Source organism: Macrobrachium rosenbergii, chromosome 26, assembly GCF_040412425.1.
Source record: "Macrobrachium rosenbergii isolate ZJJX-2024 chromosome 26, ASM4041242v1, whole genome shotgun sequence".
In the NCBI taxonomy this organism is placed as follows: Eukaryota; Metazoa; Arthropoda; class Malacostraca; order Decapoda; family Palaemonidae; genus Macrobrachium; species Macrobrachium rosenbergii.
Window position 1 is genome coordinate 15,907,898 of NC_089766.1, and position 23,757 is coordinate 15,931,654.

The 23,757-nt window shown below is 36.7% G+C and overlaps 2 protein-coding genes and 1 long non-coding RNA gene across 31 annotated transcripts in view; 2 read left to right on the forward strand and 1 right to left on the reverse strand.

The window, feature by feature from the left end:
• Positions 1-2,373, forward strand: part of Bap111 (Brahma associated protein 111kD) — a 167,112-nt gene extending 164,739 nt beyond the window's left edge. For all 26 annotated transcript variants that reach the window (XM_067128388.1, XM_067128384.1, XM_067128362.1 and 23 more), the window contains one exon: positions 26-2,373. In XM_067128388.1, coding sequence (XP_066984489.1) covers positions 26-1,086 — 1,061 coding nt within the window. In that variant the 3' untranslated portion in view covers positions 1,087-2,373. The remainder of the gene's footprint in view (positions 1-25) is intronic.
• A 6,757-nt stretch (positions 2,374-9,130) lies between these two features.
• Positions 9,131-19,840, forward strand: LOC136853084 (uncharacterized). The gene is made up of 4 exons (XR_010857331.1): positions 9,131-9,357; positions 13,450-13,571; positions 13,681-13,787; positions 19,537-19,840. It is a non-coding gene; the product is annotated as an uncharacterized lncRNA (long non-coding RNA).
• A 133-nt stretch (positions 19,841-19,973) lies between these two features.
• Positions 19,974-23,757, reverse strand: part of LOC136853083 (uncharacterized) — a 31,887-nt gene continuing 28,103 nt past the window's right edge. For all 4 annotated transcript variants that reach the window (XR_010857330.1, XM_067128390.1, XM_067128391.1 and 1 more), the window contains 3 exons: positions 21,621-21,818; positions 20,293-20,390; positions 19,974-20,120 (listed from right to left, as the gene is read on the reverse strand). Coding sequence is in view for 3 of the 4 variants with exons in the window: in XM_067128390.1 (XP_066984491.1) it covers positions 20,318-20,390; positions 21,621-21,818 (271 nt within the window). In the remaining variant the exon portion in view is untranslated. The remainder of the gene's footprint in view (positions 20,121-20,292; positions 20,391-21,620; positions 21,819-23,757) is intronic.

Genomic DNA, 23,757 nt, shown 5'->3' on the forward strand with positions numbered 1-23,757 from the left:
CTAACAAAACTCCATCATTACCTAGCCTCCAATGTGACGTCTACAGCTGCCTCATCTACACCAAGTAGTGCAGCCCCTACCACTACCACAACTGCTGCAACTGCAGCTGTCAATGGACCCACCTCTGCTGCTGCCTCACCCACTGACCAACCTGCTCCTGCAAGCATCCCAAGCAGCATGGCACCTGCAGTCCGCACTGTTCCACAGCAGAATCTGCCAGCTGCAGCTCCTGCCAACACAGCTCCCTCTCTTCCTCCCATGGCTCCTCATCCCTCTGTCAGTTCTCACCCTAATGTAGCCAGTCATCCTGGTGTTCCTCCCTATTCCAATGTTGCCACAGCTCCTGGTATCCCGACAGGTGCCCCTCATCCTCCAGGGCCTACTCATCCCACAGGGCCTTCTCTTCCTCCTGGGACTTCTCATCCTGCTGGGGCTCCTCATCCTGCTGGGGCTCCTCTTCCTGCTGGGGCTCCTCACCCTGGAGGAACACCTCTTTCAAGTGGGGTACCGCACCCATCAGGAACTCCTCAACCAACAGCAACTCCCCACCCTACAGGAGCCCTTCACCAAACAGGACAGCCACACCCATCAGGTGTTCCACATTCAGCAGCCCCTCATCCAACTGCTGCTCCTCATCCTGGTGGGCACACTACTGGAGCACTGCATTCAGTCGGAGTTGCTCACCCTGGAGGACCTCACCAGGGAACACCTTCACATCCTGCAAGTGGTTCTCCTCATGCAGGAGGGCCTTCTCACCCTTCAGGTCCTCCTCATGGCGGCCCTCCACACCCTACAGGCTCTCCATATACTGCAGGTCCTCCTCACCCTGGACTTCCCCACCCTGCAGGGACACCTCTCCCTCCAGGTTTGCCCCATCCTTCTGCTCCTGTAGGTATGGCCCCCAGTAATGCCATTCCCTCGTACACAGTAGCACACACTGCTCCTATGCAAACTATAGTAACATCTCAGGCCCCACCACCATCCTCTGGACCCATTCCAGTTCAGGTTGTGGGCCATGGCCCAGGCCCTACGCTAAATCCTTCTCCCCAAGCCACTACACCACCAAGTGCCCCTCCTCCTTCATAATTTAGCATTTTTGTTATTTCTATTTTCCTTAGTTTTTCATTTTACTTATTACTATTCTGAGATTGTATTTTCATACATTTTATTTAGTTTACTGTAGTAATTTAATAGTTTGTCCAAACTTCAGACTTTGCAACCCCTTGTATTGCCATCAGGTTTTAATGTACATTGAAGATTCCTTTTTCCTTTGATTTTAAGGTAAATTGGATTAGTTAAATTTTTTTATAATTGTAGAACAAGGGAGATTATTTTGTCATTCAACTAGTACATATAAACTGAGTATAAAATGTTGCCTGGCAACATCAGACTTGATAATCCCGCTAAGGGAAAGAGAAAATTAATGTATATTGCAAGACTTAACATCTGTAGTGACTTATTGAAAGCAAGTTTTTCATTTTCCCCTATTGTCATTTTTATTCATTGCATTCTGTTTTGTCAATGGTGCCTGCATGAATGCAAGTGTACCATCAGTAATACCAGAATCTTAGTGTTATTGAAAGGACACTAATTGCACATTCACTGTGAATACAGTAAGACTGTACAATAGGTTAAATTATATCATTTTTTCAATGATAAATACATTATTATTGTATTTCACTTCAGTATCAGCACATGTCAGTATAAGTCTATTTGGTGTATTGATTATCTTTTAAGTGTGTACATTATTTACTTACTAGTGATATTCTCAAGTTTTATTGATAAATTGATCATTTGTAGTAAAATGTAGCAGATATTTCAATCACAGGCATTAGTATGGCAAATGAGGTTAGTTGATTTTTGTGTGATTTTATTGATGAAATGATAAGTTAAGGGATCTTTGTGGAAACGAGGTGGTAATGCTATTGTAGATTTTAGATAGTTCAACTTTATTGGACCTATCTGAGATTTAAATATATCAATTAAGCAACTAATCTCTTTCTGATTGTTTTTCTTGGAATAAATGCTACATAGTTCCACTGTCTTGAAAGCTGTGGATAGTCTATAGCAATTACAATGGAGTCCAAAAAATTAGGATTATTTATATACAGTATATTTATATATAAATTTTTAGTTAACAGTAAAAATTTGATTAAAGATATTGTGTTGTTCAATTCTATTATATTTTTCTTAGCATATCACTGCATGTTGCATAGCTACAGTATTTGTAAAACTTGAATCTTCTTAGACATGGACTTCAATTATGCATCCAAGTTAAACATTGAAATTTAAGTATTTGAACAATGTGTAGATTGGATTTTAAACATCTCAGCAGTGAATTATGTCAGTGTATAAATAAAATTTGTATTAATATGATAGCAGTTTCATTGTCAGTATTAAGTACATCATCAGAGCTCATGATGTTAGGGGCTAGTCCCTTCCATTGCTTTCAAAAAGAACCTGTCGGTTCATAGGTTACTGAAGGCTGGTACATGGGTTTGGCATGTATGCCTAAAATCTATAACTCAATCAAACCTAGTGGGTCAGGTTGTATCTTGTATAAGATGTTGGTAATGAAAGTTAGTGAATGGGTGACTGGCCTTCTTCCTTTCCCTTTCTTCTTCTCTTTTGGCAGGCAGGGGAGAAATGTAAGACATCATTTGCTGGAACTGGCTAGATACAAGTGAGTGAGCAACCATTCTGTTTTCTATGATTGTTCCTATAGAGTACAAATTCTAGATGTAGAAGCTAGTCCTACCCTCTCTCTCACACGGGGAGAGAGGAACTGACAATAGAACAAGGTTGGTAGGTACGTAATTCTGTTGTCTCTGACAATTAAAGGTTCTTTTCCTGCTTCCTAGAGACAATGTAGACTGGTGTTCCCATTGTGTCAAAGCCTGGATGTCTGGCTGTTGAGTAATCTTTCATTTAACAGATCAAAGGCGCACGACTCCTTCCTGTGCTCTAACAATTGACCAGGAAGTGAGCCCAGGTGAGCCGAACCTCCACTTGGTTCTGAAGCTTACGTTATACTCCCACCAAAAGTAAGTCTACCCTATGTAAAGACCTTTGGGTTTGTACCGTATATGAACAAATGACAAATTTTTAATCAACTTGTATTTTTCCTAACCACAAACCTTGAGGTCTTTACGTAAATGGCCCCACCTCATGCCACCCCTCATACAATTACCGAAGAGAGGTCAGACTCCACCTACTCTTTTCCCAATGGCTATCACCCTGCTGTCACCAACCCTTGTTCTATTTTTAACTGGATCCAGCTAGTACTTAGAGATTTTCCCCTACATAAAGACTTTAGGTTTGTAGTTATGAAAAATACAAATTGATTAAAAATTTTGTTTTTTTTTATGTATATTGTAGACTCCAAGTAAACAAGTTGGTAAGGAAATGGTCTGGTTTGAATTTTTTTGGTCAGTGAATATAAAAATTTTTTATATCAACTCACTTGTTACTTATTTTACTGATTGTCTCACCTGCTAAATGTTGTCAGTCATGTTCATATTTTCAAACTCTAGGGATGTTGGCAACAGGGAATTAAAATTTAGATATTAAGAGACACATTTGTGGCAGAAAATGACAAAACATGCATCATACAGAATGTTTTTACAATTTTAAAATACTGAAAAATCAAGTGTTGTTCAGAGATGTTGACTAAAAGGAGAAGGCTTCAAAAATTCCTGTAATAAGAAGTTCATTAGTGCAGCAAGTCAGTGTGGAAAAGCTGTACCATTTCTTGTAGAAAATATCAATGGAGTCTTTGGAATACTTTCATACAGAATCTGAGACATTCAAAGTATATTTTATAGGATTTAATGTCGCATTTCTAAACTCACTGGGTTTTTCCAAAAGATATTTTATAATTAGAAGTGAAAATTTCAGCAACGTTTAAAACTCGACCCATTAATTATATGTTGCTGTATTTCCAAGCAGCAAAATCCCAGTCTCTCTAACATGTTTTGAAAAAGACCAAAAAGCCCCATACTGCACGTACCAAAAACCTTAGATGACACAATGCATCAGTCATTTTGTGTTGTATCAAGAACAAGTGAGGGGGAGGGAGGTAAGCAATAATACATGATAAAAAATTTCTGTTGAGAAATATTTTTTTATGAAAAACAATTTTTACTAGTCCCATTAATCATATGCAGCCTGAATATTAATTTAGGAGGGAGTATGATTGCAAGTCCATTTCATGAAGTACCTAGGAAGATGGCCAGTAAGGAATGAGGGCAAACGAGATCAGAAGTCAATCCTCAGAGAACTTAAAAAGAGTTTTTGGCACAATAAAAAAAAAAGTTTATACATAGCTGAGAGGGCATCCTGCAAAAGGGCCAAGGAAGTAAAACTATACTGTAGTTTGTACTTTGTAGAAGGATTCCACTCATGATTATGGGATGTGTCAAAATAACCCCAGAATGGTTATGCCCCATAACACTGATAGATGAACATAGGGAGTTGAGGTAACAAGCATTCTGAATCAATGGTAACTTGGAAGGAAATTATTTGTCGTCAATCTTTTTTTCTTCCTAACACGAGCTTAATTTTGGCTTCCCAGGAACAGGAAGGATTCATTTTAAGATAGTTTTCTCTTGTTCATATCAAGGGCAAGTACTGTAAGTTATCAAGAAGCTCCGGCAGTGGTGTATTTAAGGTAAGGTACTATATACACCCAAAGGTACGTTTTCTTTTGCTTTTCTGTTAAAAATATATATTAAAACTGATCTATATTACTGGTATGGTGGGCTTTGGGAATGGTTGCGCTGGCTCAAGCTCTTAATTAAGTCTTCATGTAACTGGTAGGTGGCCGTGGTTGGAGAAGGGAATAGGTCTAGTAACTCATCCCAAAGATTCATGGAAAACCAGGAAAAGTGAGTTCTTGACTCCCAAGGTGAGAATAAATATATATTAAAACTGGAGAGTGATATGCTTGGTGTACACGTGTTTTTGAAATGTACTGTTATATATCTGGTATATGGAGTCGTATAAGAAGAGAGAAGTGACAGATGTAGGTGCAAAGTTGTGTGAAAGAGCCAAATATGGAATGGTTGCGCTTGCTGCTAATAAGTACTGAATGGGAATCGTGAAGAGGAACTGGAGTAAATTGTGAAATTTTTGGGAAGAGGAGAAAGTTGAATAGTAAATGGGATAACAAGCATGGTGAAGAAAGTGAATGGAGACTAGGAAGAGCAATGAATGTTAGTATAAATGTTGGATGAAAGGAAACATTTGATTCCTATGATATTTGGGAGTGAATGTAAGTGAAGTTAGGGTTGTGACGTTGGCCAGAGCCCTCGATATCCATGACCAGTTTTAGTAGCATAATCAGTCAAATAAAGTTAGGATTAGAGAAGAGGCAGCAGGGTGTTGAAAGTGAATGGGAACATGTGAAAGGCTGTTGGACCAACTTTGTTTATGGAAGTAGATTGTGAATGAAACATGTTGAAGTTGTTGATATTGTTTGATGGCCCATTATATGTATTCTAAGAAGAATTAAATAGTGAGAAATACTGATAAACAGAAGTGGTAAAAGGTTAAAGTGTAAGTATGGGTCAGCTTGCTTTGAGATGGTTTGGTCATTTGGAAAGAATGGATAATGGTAGTAGGTTGGTGAAAACTACTGGATGGGAGTGAATGAGTTATTGGGAAGGAAGGCCTTAACGTCCTGCGTGTGTGCTTGCAAGATACTGTAGATAAAATGACAATAATGGCAGGAAATATGATGTGCTGCCAAGCCTTTTTGGTGTAGGGGTATGAACATGTTATGGGAGTTCTCTGTGCCGTAGCTTCAACTATAATTCATCAGTTAAACTATGAATCGGTAAGTGACCATTACGTTGTTTTTTTCTCTGGATCCAAAACGTTAAGGAAATGGCATAATGTTGACAAAATTTCAATTTTACCTATACTACAAATTCTATAGCGACCATATCCCCTGGAGTCAACTGTTGTAAAGGAAATGAAGGTGTACAGTTGATATTTATATTGTAAGTGTTATGTATACAGTATTTATATTATCCAGTACAACAAGCACAGTAAGAGTTGCCTTTAAAAATCAATTGCTATTCACCCATGTTAATGGGTGTGTTTTTTTGACTTAACAGTTCAGATTACAATGTTTTTCTATGTAAAGATGAATTAACATTACAAATGTTAAAACGTATTATCTTTAAATCTCAATGTTACCTGTTTAATGAAACTTACTCCACTATTCATGAGATTACATTCATTACTTGTCATTTCTCGTCTTGCTCAGCTAGGTTTGTGTTCCTTAGTAAGCACTAACTGGACTCTACATTAGCAATAATCGGTCCAGAGCTTCTCTTGGGAAAAGACCTCACCTGTCCGAATCTTCATTTCCCATAGTAACTATGGAGGCGGGTTATAGGTGTTACTCTCAAAATGTTCTTGAGGTTTCTGCTTCCAAAGCAATTTTTCTCACTTGAGAGTAAATTGATAAAGATGTTTTGAGGGGTAACTGTGCAGTTAAGCCTTCGTTAACCGCAGTCTTTGCAATTACAGTCATCTTAACCCTACTCCTATCAATTATGGCGACCAGTCTGTGAAGTTGAAGATTTCACCTTCAGGAAACGCCATGTTCTTTACTGGTTATTTCTACAGCTCTTAGAACATACATTATTGCACTGAATGCTTTGGAAGGTAAGTTCAAGTAAGTGTTGTTCTTCACTTCAGCGATTTAGGGGCAAATTGGTTCCACACACTGTATCTCCTGAGTTTTTGCTTAAGGATATCAAGTGTATTATTAACGAACACCCCCTCCCCCAACAACACCCAATTATCGACAATGTAAACCTCTGGTAACGAAATGTCAGTTCCCCGTAGGAGGTTAGAGCCGTGAGTGCAGCTCATGCGGTACACTGTGGGCATTACTTAAGGTCTTTTGCAGAGTGACTTCGGCCCCTAGCTGCAACCCCTTTCGTTCCTTTTACTGTACCTCCTTTCATATTCTCTTCCATCTTACTTTCCACCCTCTCCTAACAATTGATTCATAGTGCAACTGCGAGATCTTCCTCCTGTTACACCTTTCAAACCTTTTACTGTCAATTTCCGTTTCAGCGCTGAATGACCTCATAGGTACCAGTACTTGGCCTTTGGCCTAAATTCTATATTCAATTCAATTTAATGTCAATCACAGCAAGCAATCTTTCACAATGGTGCTTACTTGAATACTCTAGAATAATTCTTATTTTTTCTGCATTCTTAAGATTCGCGTTTGTCAATTCAGTAGACGTTTAATCATTTATTTTTTTTTTATTTAGTTTTGAAGGTAACGAATAAACTTAAACTTACAGCGCTTAAACCATTGAACCAAAGCATTTCATTAGTCGGCTTGTTGATGTTAAATCACCCCTATTTACATTTCATATACTGAACAGTTATCTGTACCGTAACTGGAAGTTGTTGATGTAAGTAACAGCTCTTCAATCAACTACGCCTTTTGTGCAGATGGTGTTTTAACTACCCTTTTGCCTCAAAGCTTTATTACTTCCAGTATACGTATTTGCATTTACTTTGTACGTATTCTTATAACAACTATCATGATCTGGTGGTCATTACTGTGAGACTGATATAGAACAGTGATTTAGTGATGAAATGGATATACTGTATTAGCATTGTGGTTACGAAGATTATTTGCTAAAAAAAATCGAGCACCAATTATTTGACAAGACTGAATTTGCTGTGATGTGCTGCAGAAACGCGATATTTCGTTAAGAATTTCTCTCTCTCTCTCTCTCTCTCTCTCTCTCTCTCTCTCTCTCTCTGTGTGTGTGTGTGTGTGTGTGTGTAGTGTATATGCATCTTGACTACTGATTGGCAATTAAAGCTGACGTTTTGTTGATAGTATGGCGATATATAATATATTTTTATCGGTAACTTCCAGGTAATTTAGCTTGTAATAATCCATTCTGGAGGCGCCTGTAGAGAGAGAGAGAGAGAGAGAGGGTAATTTCAAGATAAACTGACATGTACTTGACTTAAGCGAATGATTTTTTAAGACTGTTTAAGAGTTAACACGCTAAGTCATGTAGGAAGCTTATTAATCTTTTGCATGATAAATGATACATCCCTGTATGAATATTACAGGTGTTATTAGGGGCTCAACAGTTGCTAAATTTGTTATGTTTGAGTCCTTCTAGTACCCAAAATCTGCACGAGACAGGTGACAGATTTCCAATTCTTATTATAAATCACTTCTACAACTACAAAATTCTTATGGGTTATGGGCCAATCACCTAAACGTGTGACATAACAATTAACAGTAGCCGCAATGAAATCTTGGGATTTGTGACACCAAAGATTTGGCAGATACATGTTTTTATGTGACATGTGACAGTTACCGAAGTCATGCATGACAAAAATCAGATTCTTGTATGACGTAATAAATAATCATGTGGTACGTAATTATCATTATTTGCTGCAGCTACAAGTTTTCATGTTATATGTGATAACCACTTTTGGGGTCCGTAACTTTTGCTTATTTTTTTAGTATAAAATTACCATGGCATAATAAATTCCACCCTTGCTAAGAAATTAGCACTTGACTTCAGTAACCAAGTGATTATTTGAAGATTATTGAACTAACAAGTAATACAGTCTTTTAACATTAAGGCGCCAAGTTTTGATGCGACATGTAATTCCAGTAATCTTGACTCCACATCATAAAAATGCCAGTGTTGCAGGTGATTTAAAGTACTATATTTTTGTTGGCCAATAATTGTATTACCCTTCCCAGTGGCCTAACACCCAGTTTAATACATTTGGGCATTTCAGAAGTAATGATAATATATAGCTTATTAGTTTTTGTCTTAGGTAATTTTTTTGTAATGCATATAATAAATTTTATACAATAATTTGCCATTAGCGCGTACTGCTTATAATGCAGATTATTAACAATTTTCATGTACTGATTTACGTTTTAGACAACAACCGTTTGTAATACAGCTTATTACCCCTCTACATCCATCAGATTAAACCCAGGACAACATAATTTCGCTATATCAGCTTTTCAGCTCACGTTCTCAACAGTTTTAAGCATGTTTGTGTCATACAAGAATCACTTACAACATACAACAGCATCAATATTTTTAAAATAAGAATTAGATCAATGTCTCTTTAACGAGAAACTGGTCATTCCAAGCAAGAATAAACTACTCTTGCGAGAGCTGGAAAGTCCAACTTAAACGAGTGGGCCGGGTTTTTTTGAACTGTGAGGGCGTGGCTAACCCTTTCTTTGAGGCCTGCAGAAGAAGAGTTCGGTATTTGTCTTTGTGAGCTGGTGTGAAGTGCTTGTCGCTGTAGTCTTCTGCATTTTGGGGAAAGGTAAGTGTTCGCCTTCAAGTTTACAAGTTGAGTGCTTTAAGAACTTGTAATCTTCGAGTTTTGTAAATTCGAATGTTTAAGTGGTCAATTTTAAGGTTTGATGAGTACTCCGCTAGAAGGTAACATTTTTCGTAAGCTTTTGCAATTTGAGGTCGAATGATAATTTTTTTTTTTTTTTTTTTACATATCGCCCCAATCCTCCTTCAAAAAACCGCAACTATTTTCAGTCCCCTAAAATTTTTAATACCGTTTTTTTAATTTTTTTATATACTGATTTTTCAGGAATATCCACTCAGATATTCCGTAACTACATTGGGTACTTGCTTTCTATGTATGTACCCGGAGCATCACTGGGTGTTTTTAATGGTTTTTTAACCTTCAGGTGTTTTTATTTAGGTTGCCCGTGGCTGGTTCTGAGTGCAAAAAGTGTTACTTGGTCCTTAGATGAAAACTGAATTGTAAGACATGGACCACGCGCTTTTGTAACGGAAGACCCTCGACTATTTTGGTCTTCGTTTGATTCTATAGGTGTCTCCATAAGCCTTAGTTTTGAACATTAGTTTTGTTAAATTTAGTTCCATTATGACCTACAGTGCATTTAGGTAACCTGGTCATTAGTGCTTTAGGTAACCTGGTCATTAGTGAAGTGTGATGGATGTTAACCAAAATAAAAAAAAAAAGCTTGTGCAAACATTTCATAGAACAGTGGAGTGTTTACCGTGAAGAATTTGGAGAATGCGTTAAAGTAAGCTGGCTGGTGACTGTCCAGTGCCCGCCATTTTCAGCGGGTGGACGCCGACAAACTAAATTAAATTGGGTTGTTATACTTTGGCACACATTTTTGAGGCTTGATATACCTGCAGCTTCTCAACCCGTCTTAGGTACTTGCTAAAGGGTTGTCATCTTTCATGACTTCGAAAGTTTTGATCACCAGCTGGCTGAGCGTTAAGAGTCCGGCAGTTTTTTCTCTCTTACAAGGTGACACTACATATTTACGGCTCAGTCCCTTGGTATGGTGCTTTTAGTGACGAAGGTGTAGGCAGTTATGTAAATACTAACTCCCATTATAGAGAATGTTCAGATTTTTAATGTTTCTAAGCCAACCCATGAGGTATTGCAGTCAAAGGAATGCTTGACTGCTATATTAGATTTAATAGCTAGAACGAATGTATTCTAGTGCATTTAAGTAGGGTTAGAGGAAAACTTCAAAATTTTAAAGTCTCTAGTAGATAAGAGTTAAGATGAATATGCGTTAGACCCGAAGTGAATATTGTAATCAGACATGCAATTGAAGCATATAGGCTATTTGAACCTAGAACAAATTGTAAGTCAGGCGAGAGAGCATTTGTACACTGCGCACCGAGGCTATGCAACAATACCGCCTGAGGTGAACAGATAGGCTACAAGAAGAATGCAAATTTAAAAAGGAACTAAAGACTCTCCTATTCTGCAGGAGCTACGATACTGACGAGAAAACACAATTATAAAATATAAGAAGCACCTTATTTTGAGAACGTACATGGGCCCGCCAGAGGAAATTATCCCTGTGGAGGGCTGTAAATAAAACCAAACAAAGTGAAGTGAAAGTGAAGAGGGTTACTCGCGATAGCCTTTAATTATAAAGTGCTCTGTGCAAAAGCGGGGACGGGGCGAGGAGGTCCTACCGCTAGTAAATCTGTGGTTTCGAAATGGCTCTCATCATGAAGTGCATTGCTCGTCACGGGTCACAAGGTGGAACGAGAGACTTCCTTTGGAAGGTTGCATCTTTGTGCTCAAAATTTCAAGTTAAGGGAATTTTCGTATTATAAAATTGAGAGTATCTGTTACGACCAACCACCTGGATTTATCCGGGCTTACAACCACGGTTAACTGTGTCATTTACACTCAAAGTGCCAGCTTGAATTAAACTTTTAAATAGCTTTTGTAATTTGTAAAAATTCTATTGTTGATTGGGTACTTTTGAGGTGAATGTTTAGGTTATTTCACTTGTGTAGAACGTTGCATTCTCCAGTTTTGAAGTTTCTAAATAAACGAATTTAAACAGATTAATACGAAGATACACTAGGATGTTTATTTCTAATAATTTGACCATATTTTGATTTGTCAAAAGGGGATTATCAATTTTCCGCCATACTAACTTATTAATTTGAATTTTTCTTGCACGATTATATTCTATTCAAAATAAAGGTATTAAGGAATGCGCAAATAAGAATGGCTTATAAAGTTAAGTGGCGACAAAGGCTTCAAGGATAGATTTTTGATACAGGTATAACATGTTTGTGGTTGTCTGCCCTCTATGAACCGGTCTCTGATACGTCTTTAGGAACTAAAGGACTTTGGTGTACTGAACTTGCACTCCATAAGATACTAATTCTGTGCCATACAGCTGATAATGAGCAGAGGAATTACGATACTTTCTACCAGAAACAAAGGAAAATGGTTATGAACTTAAAAAAAATCTGCTTAACTTTTAAGTGTTGTATAGCATCGGTAGGGGCTGTTATTATTTGTAATGTTTCTTTAATGTTACGAATTTCGTTTAGAAAGAAATCAGTGCATGCAACCAAATTTTAAGACAGGTCAGAGGTTAATGCTCTTTCTAGTCCCAGTTGCCTTGTTCTAAAAAATTGGCGATATTAATTTTCGGATGCAGTAATCTGTACGATGGTGACCGGAAAGGTTTGATTGGTGGGCGTGCTAATGTCTTGCGCTTGGTTAATTACAAGGTATTAGCAGGTCAGGAAAAATTTTGTGAGTTTGTACCGTAAATTAATCTTCCTATAACTTAAGGAACATTATATTTAAACTAATTTAATTTTGAAATTTATTTTGGATACCTCTCCTATATCCTTATATGCTTAAAGTGGCTTTCGTAGATTTCTTAAACATGGGGTTTGTAGTATTTTATTCTTAAAATTATTTGGTAAATCTAACTAACAGAACCTTGTCTCCCATACATAAATTTTGGAGAACGAATCTGTGCATTTGCTCGTCCTCTGACCGATTTGTAAGAGTGCTCTAGATTAACTTGTTGCTCGGGTTCGTCTGACGATGTCCCTGTTCTTTTAACAAGGCAGGGGACATAAAAAACCTTATTCCTTTGAAGCCCAAAGCACATAGTGGGTATCCTTAAATTTTTAGTAATATTTTTGTTACTGTACATCTGAGTATGGGCCACGCTAGTGTGAATTTTCTATCGAAGAAAATTGGCTGGTTTTTCGTGTAATTACGATTTTTTCTTTTAGTAATTGGCTTTCAAATATTGAATTATTAGTTTTGGTTTAGTTATTTTCAAGTTTTTTGTTGAGGTTAAGTGCTAGCAGACCACCAAATGTTGGAAGTTCAAGGCAGCTTGGTATATTTGTAGACATGTTTAAACAGCTTTTCAGAAGGGATTTCTAAATATACGGACAAATATAACTAAGTTTGTCGAAAAGTTGATTCCTCTGCATACTTGAACAAACTTTATAATGCCGCTATGTCAAAAGCTTTCATGCCTGTAGTATTGAAGACAAGTGTATAATTAGGAATTTACTCTATAGCAGCCGAAGGCGGAAGAAAAACCAAAACCTTATCTCGAGATTCGTGGTGTTCACGACATATTCAAAGAAAAGGGAATTTGTGCTGAATTATTCTGGCTATTCAAACTGGAGCTGCTCATCAAACTTAAAAATAATTATTCGTGGTGATAAAGCCTCCAGTTCAGTCGTTTGTCTTCCCTGAATCTGCCAGTGTTTTTGCACTTGTCAATGGCTTGGTCATTATGTCCCGTATTTAAGAGCCTCAACCTTTCGTGAGCGCAGCAGCCTCATAGATTTGACAAATCCTCTGGCAATGTAACCTTGAACTCTTACGTCCTTAATGATAATGACAATGGGTTCTTTATTGTAATTGCTTTTACATGTGTAAGTGGGTTTTAGTTCTAATGCTGGTAAATATAAATTTTCATAGATATTAAATTTCTGTTGAATGCAACCGAAAGTATAGTTTAAGGTCCTCGCTTTGAATTATTTAAAGGTGTTGTCAGTAATGGAATTATTGAAAGGTATCAGCAGTAACAAGATAGTTTAAATAAATTCTTTTATTTTTCAGGTGTCCAAAGAAGCTGGAGAACCAAAGAAGCTGCCAATTAAACTGGTCACTGCCTGGATCAACAAACAGTTGAACTGTGGGAAGAGTGCGTGCATCGACTGACTTATCCAACTGGAAAAAAAGTAAGCAACTAATTAGGTTATTTTTGCGGAAGAAATCTGTAAATTCTTTGAAGTACTGAATGTCTAATGCATCATTTCCATATTTGTAATGTCCTCTCTCTTGTTACAGATGTGATCATCAAGCAATTGAAGGATTCAAGGAACCGGTACGTCAAGGATGAAACACCCGTAAGAGCAGACTACAGTGGGACACTGTTCGTCGTATACCAAATAGAGGTACATAACGCTTTCATGTCAAATATGTAGTATGACAGATTAGGGCCAGATGTGTATATCAGGTTTCTGTAAATGTATTCGTGAATTGGTCTTGAAAAATGTAAGCACTGAAATTCTTTTGGATTTTCCTAACTGAACTTTTCAAGATCGAGGTTAAGTACCGCTCACTTTGCCCTCTTGTTTCTTCGAATCCGGGCCTTAAAGGATTAGTATTTGCTTTATAAATTGTTGTACCTGATAGTCCTTTGATGAAAACTGGTATTACTGGTAGAGCGCCTGGGTTGTCTTGCTTAGGTTAGATTGGTAATTTTAATGTTTGTAATGAACGTACCTTTTTTTGTGGTAAAGCAGATGTAGGAAAAAGGTTTTGACCGTTTGATAGGTAGTGAAGTTCAGAATGATCACCTGTAATTTTTTGCAGAAATATCTAAGCCTGAGTTTTGGGATTTTATTTTTATAAAGTGTATCTAGTATCAGCGACTCGGATGGGAGTCTGAAGTGTTCATTTTGAGCTAAGTTAGGTGTTATGGAGTTGTTGCTGAAACTTGCTAAATTGACTCGTTAGTATGTTGCCTCGAATTTACCTAAATTAAGTTTTATTCCAAATTGTTTTACACTATAGCATTGACAGAATGAGAGACTAAATTGTCTAATGGGGAAACAAACTCAGACTAGTCATGGAAGTGACCAATATCAGGATAGGCACCTCTACTTTAAAAGATGTTTTCTCATAATTTTTTGTTAGAGAAGTATCTTGTTTCTTCTTTGAGCAGTTTAATTCAAGGTAACTATGGTAATTTGATTAAGTAGCTGAATTGTATCGCTGAGAGGTGGCTTGTATGTAGGGGAATTCTTGTATATATATATCTAATTAGATTATCTCCAGTTTAGAGGTTTTCACTTTGAATATCAGCTGTATATACAAATTTACAGGCATGTGAACCACCGATTGTTAAATGTAAACGTTTAGAAATAAATCGAGTATATAAACGTGTTTTTTAATTTTCATAAACTGCAAATTAACAGAAGTAGTTGTCACGAGTTCAGTCATTACTGTTGCTATAGTAATTCAGTGATAATGAGAATATGAAAATGCACAAGCGTTTAATGCTCTTAACTTTTATTGGCAGTAGTTGAAAGGATAATCGAACAAAAGTTAACCAATTAGGAATGTCTCGTACAAACTGGTTGATGAAACTGCATGAAGTGTCTTAATGCCAATAATTCATAATTAAAATCCGTTCTCAAGCTACATAAGTTTTGAAATTTAATGAAAGAAACACGTTAGAGTTAGTGTTACTAATAAGACCAACTGTTAATTCACATTTTTGACAAGATAGTCGTGTTTTAAAAATGTTATATTCGCTGATAGATGCCATTTCATAAAATGATTTTGAGGTTTCAGTCGAGATGTCATACCTTTCAGAGCACTTGACGTCAATAGGCATCAATATACAGGCCAGGGATCATTTTAAGAGGAACAAATTCAATTTAAAGTCGATCGTAACGGGAGTAAATTAAAAACATTAGAAAACCATTAAGAAAACAATCTTAAGGGTTGAATTCGGTTTGTGTATCCATAGTAGATTCAGCCGTGACTAAAATTTTTATATGGTCGAGCTCGCATGCACACACAAGCGAAGAAAAATTAACCATTGTGAATTAGATCGGACTAACCAATACAGGAAGGAACAAGATACTTCACAATTCAGTTTAAAAGTCACTTCGGATTTTTAGTTGATGAAGATATATGGTCACTGGTGATGAATGAATGAATACTTGAACAAAGTGAAAATTCATCGCTGCAATCTGAGTTTTTATATAACTGTTGACTGCCATTACGAGAGCGAAGTTTTTGTAACGAAATTATATGTAATTAGGATTATAAATTTTTAGTTAGTGACTGATGAACTAATGAATTAATAATAGAACTTCCGTAGTTGACTAACGTTACCAAACGACTTAAAATAGTTTATTGCCAGTACGGGATCTTGAAGGGGAAAGTAGCCAGCATTGAGATTTTGTATCCGATAGCTCTTCAGATTACTCTGGTAGTGGGGCAGCCTTGGGCGTACAATGCATTAAATAAGGTGAATGAAGTCGGCTCTTTAGTACTCTTATTAAGAGGGTATTTTGTTCAGAAATTGAGTTTTGCGTGTAGTTAATTTACTAAAAAAAAAAAAAAAGTTAGCGATGTAGACTAAACTAAATGGCCCTGGCTAAAAGAAACTAATCAAAGGCAGAGAATAATGACTAGTTTATACAAGGCTTAAGGCCGCCACTAACGCTGTTATGCCTGCGCGGTTAGGCCTGTGCACGCAAAACTGAACGTCGGTGGGTTCAGATTTGCCTGTACAGGCCGATTGTGCAGGTATAAACTGAAGGTTAGTGGCGGCCTTTAGACGGTTAGATGAGCTGTGGTTATTACGATAGTTATTAATATTATTACGCAGAAGGTTCCTGTTAAATCTAACTAACTCCACTAGGGTAGTTTTGGAAATTTGCACACTGCCAATTTAGACATTTTCGGCAACAACTCTACCAAGAGAACTTGCTTTCAGCAACGACACGTTGACCTAAAACAATACTAGCAAAGTAAATGGCAGATAATCAAATTTAGAAGAAAAATAGGGTCACGGAAAAATTAATCAGTCATGTTAGGCAATTTTGTTTAAACTTAAAGACCTCGGGGCCGGGGACCATAATAGGTATTGCAAGTGAGCAATGTGGCCCATGGGAGCGGGTCATGTTTCGCATTGAGCTCTTCACAGAATCGCTAAGAATGAAATTCCTGAGTTTTAGTTTTTTTTGTGCTCTAGGTTACGTGGATCTTACACTGTTCATGAGCGATTCCTAATGTCACCTGTAGTGAATAGTGGCTGAGAAGCGAGAGGTTACGCAAGATCGTTGAGGTTACACCCCTTAATTATTTTGCTTAAGTGCGAAGAAAATGTTCATGTACTAGACATTTCCAAAATAGTATATCAAACTTGACTGGCATTTTCAAGTAATGTGACGATATCCCATGTTATTAAAGCGAGGTGTTCTCTTCCTCAGTGTTAATTAAATTGGATGCGAAATTTGACAGCCGACTGGAGTATGTCCAAGATAATTAACTAAATTGCTACAACGAGGCATTAAATTGTTGCTCTGCTAGATTTTTTAAAGTAAATTCACTTTCGGTTATTTTAAAATGGAAACAAGTTTGAAGCATGACGTTTTCAAAGTATCTCCCACACACAGAATATTACCAGACTGCTTTGTAGTATTTTTTTGGGAACAAATTTTGGTCGAATGGAAAAAAAATCTATATTGTTAGTTCCTAGGTAACTTACAAATCTTAGGGCCGTATGACCACAAGTCAGTTTTACAATACTTTTGATGCATTTTTGGCTACTATATAGATGTACATCAAGTAAATGAAAATTGTAGAATAATTCTTAGCAGGAGAAAAAAGAACAATGTAGTTTAATGCCAAAATTTATTAGAGATGCGTTTTGTTGTTCCTTCATATTATTCTCAAGCTTAAAGCGGACATGGGTTTTCCTTGTTAAAAATAATGGTATAAACAGAAAATTGATAATCTTCCTGGTCACTTCCAATGATATAAATTTTAGTCAAATTTGAAACAATGGTACATTAACAATAAAACACGAGTAATTTAAAGTAAAACAGGGGATGAGATGAATTGCTAAAGTCAGTCTGATTTTCTAACAAATATTTCGATCGACTCAGAGTTAATGTTTCATTTAAGCTAAATAATTTAGCACTGGTAATTTCATTCAGACCAGTAAAAGTGGATTTTCTATAAATGTTAAATTGTAGCGACTTCCTGTTTACGGTACTTTTGGTAATACTCAGATCTAGTTAAAACTGCCAAAATTACTAACACTTTCGAGCCTTCTGCTTGCATTAATGCCTCTATGTATGTTGTACAACTGGCGATCTGGTTGGCTTGGCCAGCAAGCAGCTAGTACGAGGAGGAATGCCATCATGTTCAGATCTTGTCCGGAATGACCTGCAAGACTGGCCAATGTAAGTAACGCAACAGAGCCACACTTATAAGTACAGGAGATGCCAGATAAGAAGGCCTAAAGCTAGTATATCCTTATGGTTCAACAACGCTTGAATAGTACCGTTCTTGGCGGGATGATGAATATGGCGAAAGCTATATCTAAAATGTTTTATAGTTCTCTTGTAATTTATTTATAACATGGATCACTTACATGTGGCAGTTTTAATCTCTTTAAAGGATTGATTGATTATTAGATTTTAGGCATACATGCCAAGGACTGGGGGCAATTAAGCCCTGAACGGAAATTAACAAACTTTTAATGTGTAACAGGAGGAAAACCTCGCAGTTGCACTATGAAATCAATTGTCAGGAAAGGGTGGACAGTAAGATGGAAGGAAGGGAATATGAACGGAGGTGCAGTAAAAGGAATGAAATCAGTTGCCACTAGGGGCCGTTTAAAGGACTAGTCAAATGATTGGCAGGAACTTCAAAGAGTTAAAGTTTCGTTTAAGCTAAAAAATTTAGCACTTTGGCAACTCATTCAGACCAGTAAAAGTGGATTTTCTATAAATGTTAAAATGTGGTGACTTCCTGTTCACGGTACTTTTGGTAATGCAGATCTAAAAAGTTAACATTTTCTTCGTTCAACAGAAATAGTAAACCTGTGTATTCAGTGTAATATTAAATTTCTATAGATGCCTAAGGCAATAAAATACATTAAAAATGTTTAAATATGTGAAAACAGCGAAATAAATGCATCTTAGGTTGATAAATCGCATGGCATTTCAAACTGCCATATTTATGATACTGCTATTCAAACGTTGTTAAACCACAGGCATAATCATTTAGCACTTTGGTAATACATCCGGACCAGGAAATGTGGATTTTCTATAAATGTGGATGACTTCCTGTTTACGGTACACTTTTGGTAACGCTCAGATCTAAAAAGTTAACATTTTCTTCACGTTCAACAGAAATAGTAAACGTCTGTATTCAGTGTAAAGTAACAATATTAAATTTCTTCATTGTAAAGTAAACGTCTGTATTCAGTGTAAAGTAACAATATTAAATTTCTTCATTGTAAAGTAAACGTCTGTATTCAGTGTAAAGTAACAATATTAAATTTCTTCAAAGTTATTTTTTTATAATGCGATAGGCTGTATTTTCAAATGAAGCATTTTTTAAATACGAATGTGAAAACAGCGAAATAAATGTTTGTAAGGTTGATAACTATGTATTTGAAACTGTCATGTGATCTATGATATTGCTATTCAAGCGTTGTTGAACCATAGGCATAAAATACCTTGACCTCATTGGTGGCACCACCTATTTTTTTGACCAGTCCAAGAGGTCAGTCCAAAGAAGATCTGAACATACTTCCCTTCGTACTGGATGTTTCCTGACCAAACCAACAAAATCGCCAGTAATATATTTTGGGGAATAACTTGGATAAAAAGACGAAAATGTTAATACAGTGCGTTATTTCTAACAAAATCTTTAGAGTCTATGAAAATATTTCTTGAGTAAGCCATATTTTCAAATTTATAATTTTAAATAACTTCGGGTGGCTGTACATTTTTAGAATATTTTCAAACTTGAAACAGCGCGTATGTAGGAAATCATATATTTATTTAATCACTTTCGGATAGATTATTGAAACAGCGCGTATGTAGGAAATCATATAATATTTATTTAATCACTTTCGGATAGATAACTTCTCATTCTCTGTTGCAGATAAGTGGCTGAAATGACTTGAGACGGGATTCTGCTGTTCCCACAGGTGTAGTGTACCTGATGGAGGAAATTTTCTGATCACATGCTATTTACATATAGTGCGTGTGTTGAAGGCCTCCACTGAAAAAACCTTGAACCACATCGTTACCGACAAAATACATATACAGCAGGCAGCCTGAATGCGATTTTCCATTTCCAGAACATTTAAAAACCGATTGACAAAAACTAGGACATAAAGAGTGATCAATGCACACAATTTTCGATGTATTGAATCAGCATACCAGTATTGTGGCAAAAAGAAAAACGATGTATTGAATCAGCATACCAGTATTGTGGCAAAAAGAAAAAAAATTCTGTACATATTCTGGAAACTAAACAGTATGGGCAAGATAAAAAAAAAATAAATAAAAATCCAAAAATATTTGTATAAATTCTCGTCCAGCCACAGCCTCTTTTCACGATTCACCCTGGATTACCGGTCACTATGCTCTGTTAAAAGTTCTTCGGCTGGACGCGCCTCATTTCTACATCCTGGGTTGGTGCCATTACTCTCACGGTCCGCTTTCAAGATGTCCACAACCAACCTGAGAGAAAAATTTTTTCAATGGACTGGATAATTCCTTTTAACATTTGGAAAACATGCCTACCTCCCCCCCCAAAAAAAAAATGTACCCCCAAAAATAGCAAAACTGCCCCCTACCTCTCTCCCCTCAACATTAAATCTATGTCAATCTTCAGCAAATTTCCATTACTTACCTCTCATAAACGATTAATTAAAATTTCAGTTAGTAGGCGGCCTTCCTCTGGCAAAGCCAGTGTCTTGATAATTTTCCGATCGGTCAAATCCAACAAACCTGAAAGAGTAATAAGGGTTAAACAGGTCGGGGGCATTATCATAAACCCTGTGGATTAAAGACATTTCGCATTAAAATGCTACATAAACATTTTCTAACAGCACACGCACAGCATGTTTTGCACTGTACTTTATTCTCAGGCAATGGCCAAACAGCCTTACCACTATCTTTAACAGACAGCCTGGAATGTATATCATAACATTTATTAAGATCTTCGGCTAATAATTACCTGAAGTGCATACTACCTTACCTGTTTCAACACCACAAAGTATTACCCCTTACCCTGTCAAAACAGTTGTTAAACTATCAATCATTAGGTACTAAAGTAAAATACTAATCTTTCATACACGGCTATGGTAATCGGAACTTAAAAAAAGCTACACCACACTAACTCGCTGTAGAATACCTGAATCATTAATTTAGCCTACTGGTACAATTCGCTGTACAATATCTGAATCATCATTAATTTGGTATACTGGTACATTCGCTGTAGAATACCAACAATTTAGTCTACTGGTACATTCATTAGAGTATGTTTTAAATTTTTTAAAACAAAAACAACCATTCATCTTTTAAAGATCCCAATATCAGATAATTTACCTAAAGTTTTTTTAAAGATACTAGCAGCAGAATGCAAAGCGATTACCAAGATCTTTAATGTCACTACCCCGATATCAGTGACACTGTATTCCTACACGCCTGAAAACATGCTAGTAACGTACAAAATACATATTTTACTGCACAAAAAAATACTATTTCACCTTGTTTCCAGTTAAATACGCGACAAAAAAATTGATCTTATGTCATTTACTTACAGCATGAGAAAGAACTCAAAATTTCTCACTTAACTGTTATTCAACCTGTCTCCTTGATGAATATGCTTTGTAAATGTTAACTCCGGTAAAATCAGGCTTGCTACAACAAACCTCAAGAAGTTGAAAATTATTGCCCTTTTGAAACTACAGTATTTCCATTATTCCTAGTTATCAATTACAATTTAGTTATCAATTACAATTTTAATGTCCAGGACTACACTGCTGATCTACAGTATATTACTGATACTACTTAAAATTAACTAGTTTTTAGGCATACCTACAGTGAAATATTTTCAAACCTCAGAAAAATGTCGTCACTCAATTCCACAAAGCGCACTTTCGATACTGGATTCATATATTAGATTAAAACTGGCAGATGATTTTAACCTAAAATTCTAAGAAGCTTGTACTTTACCTTTCCTGCTGAAATATAATCTGGCGTTTTCTCAGGACCTTAGGAGACAGCAACCTCGGCTCTCCGGGTGAAACATACCACTCATCGACTGAACGGGCTGAACATATGCAATTTACACTCTTCCTAAACTCCAGATCTAAAGATCTTGACTTCTCAGCCATTCCAGCAACATTTGGTATGCTAGTTGTTTCTCCATACCTAAAACATACAAATAAAATTATAGACTATAATGCACACTACTTGAATTCATATTTCATGCCGTATGTTTTCGTAATAAAAACAAGTCTACATGAACAGCTGTGTTTCCCTTTCACCACCATACTTTTAAGGCCTCTCTACACCATTTCAGTAATGGTGACAACGCTTCCCTAGCAATTACTTCTCGGGTAACTGGCTTTGTATCTACGAAATGATCAATCTTCAATACAGTCAAACCAATAATTTCATTATAAGCCTGTCCACAAGCCGGTTACAGATACTTGAGACAGTCCTACTCTTAATTCTGATTTTAATTACGATAATGCAACACAACGTACATTGCTTGAGCTTACATGCACAATAAAACCTCAATGCAACGAATTATTTACGGTAGGTCAAATCAATATCCGTCAAAATTACTAGTAAAGTGCTGTTGACATTTTAATTTGTTTTAAACTTAATTACGACATGTTAATTTACATTAACGTAATTACGTGTCTAGACCTACTTAAAAATTCTGTAAACCATGCGTTAGCACTCGAGCATACATAAAACCAACAACAAACATTTTCCCGCACTAAAGTTATCTTGACAGACAAAATATCGTTAGTGTAATAAACTAATCTGATTTCCTTTTAACTCGTCTTACAATCGGCGTACTACACCTGCCTATTAAGAAGTGGCTTCAGGGCACGACTACAGCAACTGGTTTTGCTGAACAGAAAATATCCCACATTGTGGAAATCGTAAAACAAAAATATTTTAGCCACCCAGAAGGAACACAGAAAACGAAGCTACAAGCTAATGAGGAAGATTCTCTACTCTTTTCTACAGAAAACGAGCTTTGGATTCATACAAAAACAAATGCCAGTACAAAATGCACTGGTAACTATAATGCAACAAATTCGAAGACACCGATTTTTTTGCCCCTAAATTAAGCACGATCAAGGTCAGATAAAAATTGTGATAACCTGTAAGATTTAATCACCGAGCAATATTTTTATATGAAAAAACAGGTTACGCAATTACTGCTGCTGTTAAGAGCAAACACAGGTCTTTAATCTATAGACCTTGCACAGGTTAAAACTGGGAATCCTCGACGCGGAACCGTAGTGAAAAACTATCCCTCATAATTTACTATACAAACTTTGCTGCTACTACTTGCGCAAGAAATTTACCAAGAATGCTTGCAGATTCCGGGCCCAGATAATTAGAGCCTTACATAAACGAAATTAGGCTCAGTAACTTTACACTATTGGTAATCGAGCATGACAACGGCGAATATCAGTTAAATGTACGTATTGGTACTTGACAGTTAAAGTTAATGGAAGTATTCAAGACCTGGCGGCACTGGGGGTACTTGATGGGTTAATCGAGAACCTCTGCCCTACTAAGCATGCATGCGTCCCTGTGATCAATTTGCTTTAAAACACGGTTAACATTACGCCCAATATTCTTCCTCCAAGACCTGACGCATACGGGCAATGGCATCCTTGCCCCAATCTACGACGAAAATTATCACTTTACTCATCGATGGTTTTGCTTGGCAAATTAATTTATGCAAATTATTTGGGCATGATTAAAAATCATTCTTTCACTCTGATTAAGCGGCCAAAACTCTACAAGAGTTACCTCAAACAGACAGGTGGGCCAATCGCTGAGCTTGGAAACAGAACGGTGCTGGTTTAAACTAATCCCCGCCCTCCACCACTAAACCGGGTCTGTTTTGATCCCAAGTAAAGTGTCACTAAAATGAAACCCTTCGCGTAGATTCAACTACGACAGTTGTTTCAAAAAGTACATGGATAAAAAAACTTTAGTTAATATGAAATTTATTAAGACTGGTGTAAAACCTTGAGTTAATAGGAAATTTATGAAGCATGAGTAATGGCACGGCAGTAGTATTAGAAAAAGTCATACCTGTGCCACACCGGATGGG